Source organism: Sinocyclocheilus anshuiensis, unplaced genomic scaffold, assembly GCF_001515605.1.
Source record: "Sinocyclocheilus anshuiensis isolate Anshui unplaced genomic scaffold, SAMN03320099.WGS_v1.1 scaffold391, whole genome shotgun sequence".
In the NCBI taxonomy this organism is placed as follows: Eukaryota; Metazoa; Chordata; class Actinopteri; order Cypriniformes; family Cyprinidae; genus Sinocyclocheilus; species Sinocyclocheilus anshuiensis.
Genome location: NW_015548229.1, coordinates 1,434,347 through 1,439,527, shown reverse-complemented (window position 1 = coordinate 1,439,527; position 5,181 = coordinate 1,434,347). Strand labels below are relative to the sequence as shown.

At 39.0% G+C, this 5,181-nt stretch overlaps 1 protein-coding gene across 2 annotated transcripts in view; it reads right to left on the bottom strand.

The window, feature by feature from the left end:
• LOC107654560 (enhancer of polycomb homolog 1-like) overlaps window positions 1-5,181 on the bottom strand; it is a 43,181-nt gene that overhangs the window by 34,674 nt on the left and 3,326 nt on the right. The window contains exon 1 of one of the 2 annotated variants that reach the window (XM_016441691.1): window positions 4,279-4,722. The exons of the other annotated variant lie outside the window; for it this stretch is intronic. Coding sequence (XP_016297177.1) covers window positions 4,279-4,431 — 153 coding nt within the window. The 5' untranslated portion in view covers window positions 4,432-4,722. Of the gene's footprint in view, window positions 1-4,278; window positions 4,723-5,181 lie in introns of those variants that run through there. 2 annotated transcript variants of the gene reach the window in all.

Sequence of the window (5,181 nt, the reverse complement as noted above, 5' to 3'; positions counted from 1 at the left end):
TTAAACTAAAGTTTTGTATCCGACTAGTCTAAAAGCAAGAAACCCCCAAAAGATGGTAAGAAAAAAAAAAAACCCTCTGTGTGTGCGTGTAGCATATATAATAGCCTATATTTGAAATTCTTAAATCTATGAATCACACTGTCAAATCCCTCAATAAATTCCGCTTGCCGCACACTTGCCTCGCGTTATCATCATTTCATTTTAGGCGGTCGTTTAAAAATAAATAAAAGAAAAGCATACACTCAATAAACGCAATGTTAAAATGACGGTAATTTGAATGATAAAATCATGTTTTTGTTTATTTTTCTGTCTTGTAATCGACTATTGTTTTCAGTGTCGACTAGGAGCTGTACCGTTTAGTCGACTAGACCCGCACATCCCTACGCGCAAGCGCTGAATGGTTAACACTGGCAAGAATTACAAAGAAATGCAATTTATAAACTTTAGTGACGATGTGACACTGCCTCGATTGTGCAAGTGACAATTCCTGTGTCAACTGTGCAGCTCGCTTATAGACAGACACGATGTGGTGATTTGAAGCCATTTGCGTATTTTGAGAGAGAGAGGGCGAGCGCGCGTGCGGTGATTCACTCACGCTGTTTGTGAAATTATGTCTCACACAAGGTTTTCAAATTACTTTAAGTTATTTAACGAAAAAATATGAAGGTGAGTACCTCACCTTCAGCATTACAATTATTTCACCCGTGCCGAACAGAGACGGTGCCGCTGCATGTCATGCCAAACCTCTCACGGCAGGCGCGTCATCAGCTTGAGATCGTTTTTTTGAGATCGGCCTTTTAGAGACCGCCGATCAATCATCCCAACGTGATTATCGGTCGATAGTGATCGGTAGCCGATCAATCGGAGCACCCCTAATGTTGGTAAACAAACAGTTAACTGTAGCCAATGACTTCCATAGTATTTTTTAGTCAATGTCAATGGCTATCGAAATCACATTTAATGCTACAACAATTTACGTCATTGTACCATCCCGGTCATGACTCATGACTGACACAATTTGTTGATAAAAGCACAATGATATGATTTGATTTCCAAACAAGGGCAATGTGCAATTGAGACATCAGCAACATCCCCAGAAAATCCAGTTAAAACAAGCAGAACCAACCGTGTTCAAAGGTTACGTGAGTTAACATCAAGAGGAAAACCAGCTACGCCACATGAATATCTAGCAGTAGCCTGCAGACAAAGTTTAATTAACGAACGTTTGTTGACAAAGCGGGAGGAATTTGTTGCTTTCACTGAGGTTTCATGTGACAAAAAAGCCTTTTTCTCTCCTATAACTCAGCGAAGATAAAATGACAGCTACCTGCAAAAGAGTCTAAAAATAAACTTTTAAGAAAATTAGAGAAACTCAAAATAAAGACAGCGAAAAATGAAATTCAGAGAGATCTGTGATCTTCTACTGTCATACAAGGTTCATTAATAGTGTTTGTTTCACTCGAATAATCATTGAACTCTTGAACAGTAAAATGTATGTATATTTACATCATTTTTAAAATGTCAGATCAACATTGTAATGCTTAAGCGAATGTATGCATTACAACGTGCACAGTAAAATTTGTATAACTTCATTTTGAGATCAATATTTGCCCAATACATGGTGTATCCTCTAAAATAGCAATGCAATAAGAAAAAACGTGTGCTCTCTTAGAGTTAAACAAAAATTGTAATCGACAGTTAAATAAAATAGTACCTAAACAACTACAATTTAGCATCAACAAACAGCCAATATAAATTAATTGTCGATGCCCATTTAAAAGCCATTCTGCATAGGAAGTTTTTAGAAGATTCAAAGGAACTCAACTATTACAAACTATTTACATGGTAACCTTTGAAAGCGCAACATATCAATGCACATGCTAATGAAAGCACAATTATAGAGTTATTTATAGTCACAGAGAGTTCCCACGCTGTTCAAAAAGGACGTCTTCCACTTAATTTCACTTCTCAGTATCCATTTTTCTCCTCTTAGAAAGTAAATGCACTAAAATGGTTGGTCTAACATACAAATGATAAGATATTAGGGCAGAACCCAAAAAAGACTGAACAGCACACATGCAATATATTGCATCAGAGTTTGTCAATGCTTGAAAAAGATCTATGGGGAATTGTAAAACATATGACCGCTGACATAACAGCTAAAGAACTAAACGGACAGTAAATTAGTCTAATCCAGACATTACAGATGACAAAACGCTTGACCACTGGGAGAAAACCACTCCACACAAACTCCAAACAAACCATAAATCAGAGTTTTAACCAGCTACCCACATCCAACAGTCATTTACTGTCAGAGAAATGTGTCTGTCACAACATTTGAACAAATGAAACGAACAAGAAATGTTAACTGACATGAAACATGGCCTGCAGTCATCCGACAGCCTTGTGCTGGAAACATCCAGCAGTTTACAACACAAATAACACACCAAAACAAAACGGCATGGTTTCCAGTAGCTTTTCCAAGAAAAATAGATCCAGAGGTCACTCGGACCACTAGTATTTAGGCTATAGGTTTGCCAGTAGAGAAAATGCATGCACTTCGGTCTCAAATTAAAACTTTAGTGCAGAGCAGAAGAGTTTCTCCAATGTTATTCTACACCAGAACTGACAAGTAGTAGCCTAACTGATATTTAGGCAGAAACTATGATAACACTTAAAAACAAGGCTGCTCTCCAATGAGGGCACAGGAATGAAAAGACCTTGACCGCCTTAAAATTCACCTCAAGTGTGCACGCTCCGTCAGGCTCACCTTGAATTTCTATTAATACATCCTGCATAAATTGTATTCTACAAACACTGCATCCAATTTGAATAAGAACGGGCTCAAACAGTAAACAGCCATCACTCATGAACCTCCACAAGAGACAATTGACATGCTGCTGTCACGGACCACGTTTACATGCACATTTTGTGATGGTACGGTTAAACTTCTAATAAAGCTGTAATCATGCAACCAGCGTAAAATCTATAAGCCAAGAGAAACCTCTTCTGGAAATATTAAGAATGTTCACTCGGTAATGATCTCATTAACATCCGTTAGAGTAACACAAAAGAATGCAATGAATTGAAAATGTAAGCCGTTTCTTTTAATGTTTGTAAAATGCAAAGTGCTGTTCACATGACCCAAAATTTAGATTAAAATATACAAGTGTGTCTTGTTTTGATTCAAGAAACAAGAATATTGGCTTATTCTGGTCGAGGCAACCAAGTTAGTGTTTACATGACACTTATATAACCGGCTAAGCTGTAAATAAAATCAGAATAGTTTTGTGCATGTAAACGCAGTCATTGATGTTAGTGGCACAAGGGCCTTAAGAATTCAAGGGGCAGCTCTCATCAAGGCGCCTTCAGCTAACCAGGGTTCCTGCACCTTTAGACCAATACATGTCCCATTCATATATGATTACGGTACATTCAAGGATTTTTAAAAATGTTATAAATGCTGAATTAAAAAAGCTAAGTCTGGATGAGAAAACATTTTCACAACATCACTAAATGTTTTTTTTTTTTTTCATAGAAACACTCACGACTTTCACAGGCGTGGAAAAGCAATCAAATATTACTGGATAATTGACACACACACCCAAACCAAAAATATTAAATTCTGTCATTATTTACTCATCCTCATCTTGTTTAGGCCTAAACCCTGTATGACAGACTTTCTTGAGCAGAACAGCTTGGTCACCATTCACTTTCATTGTATGAAAAAAAAACACAAGTGGATGGTAAACAAGGTTGTCAAGACTTAACATTCTCCGTTTGGGATCCCCACAGAAGAAAAGTCAGTCATATAGGACTGGAACAACATGAAAGTGAGTAAATGACAAAAATTTACATTTTGGGGCAAACTATCCCTCTTAAATATGTTGTGATATTTCCAGGTTTCCCATGACAGCGGGAATTCCCGCCCTCTGGCTGCCGTTTGCCGCCACTGCAGGGAGAAAATCCAACAAAATGTCGGCGCCTCCGCGGTCACATGACTCCTTTTGTGTTTTGCTGCACGATTCGGGTCGGAACGGATTGACAAACCTCGACTTTCACACCACAAACAGCCATCAATTAAATCCAACTGTATATACCAGACATTAAATTCGGTGCACACTGCAAAACGGGTCCAAAATACAGTGTAAAACACTTCACGCACAGTCGGCCATTTTGTTGCATCCAAACCTGCGCAGATTGACAGAAAAAAAAACGAAAACAAGCAAAAAAAATTTGTATCGCACAAAATCAGCGGTTGCATGGTAAAAATCGTACCGATTCCTCGTCCTTCTCCATGCCGGTGGGCATCTGCGGCACGGCGCGGTTGATGGACGCGTACTCGTGCAGGTCTGGCAGATCCTCGCAGCGGAAAACGGGCAGCGGTTTGAGAGCGTCCAGCGCCCGCGCCCTGAACGACAGTTTACTCATTTTACTCTATAAATCTGTCCGATCCCCTCAGAATCACCCATAAAACCGCCACAGATCTCATGGAGGAGGGTGGATGGAGTTGGAGAATGAGAAAAAATAATGGAATAGAAAAGCTCCAGCGAGGAAAAGTAGAGGCGGGTGTGTGTGTGTTTTCTCTCGCTGCCTCAGTGCGCCATTCACAACATGGCGGACATTAAAAACTCCTCACAGTCAGCGATGCGCTCCTCCCTTCCCTCCTCCCTCGCAAACTCCCGTGAACGCGCTCCTCAGCCATTCCAGCACGCGAGCGCGGTCACGAAACATGCGCGCGCACACATGCCCACGTAAAGATCACTTTCCCGCCATTTATTTAGATCGCTCCAAAACATTAATGTAAACAACGCACAAGATATCACAGCAGTTTATCTCGAAGTACATTTTAAATGTGCTAATCAGACACTGGGTGTAGGATTTAAAGTTAACTGATTTTATTTTTGTTTCGCCAAAATCACTAAATATTATTTACACAAAAATAACCTGAGATAATGAACACAAAAATCTGACAGCTACAGGCCACTTTTGTGTCTGAAAAATAGACTAATCACATTTCTACAATGACATTTTCATGAAAAATTACACAAAACATTTTGCCACACATTATACATATTTATGAATACTTTTTCTACATTTTAGTGGCATTGTGTTATCTTGGCTAAAACTCTGGCTACCGCAGTACATTATTTAAAAACATATTAGTTATATATATATATA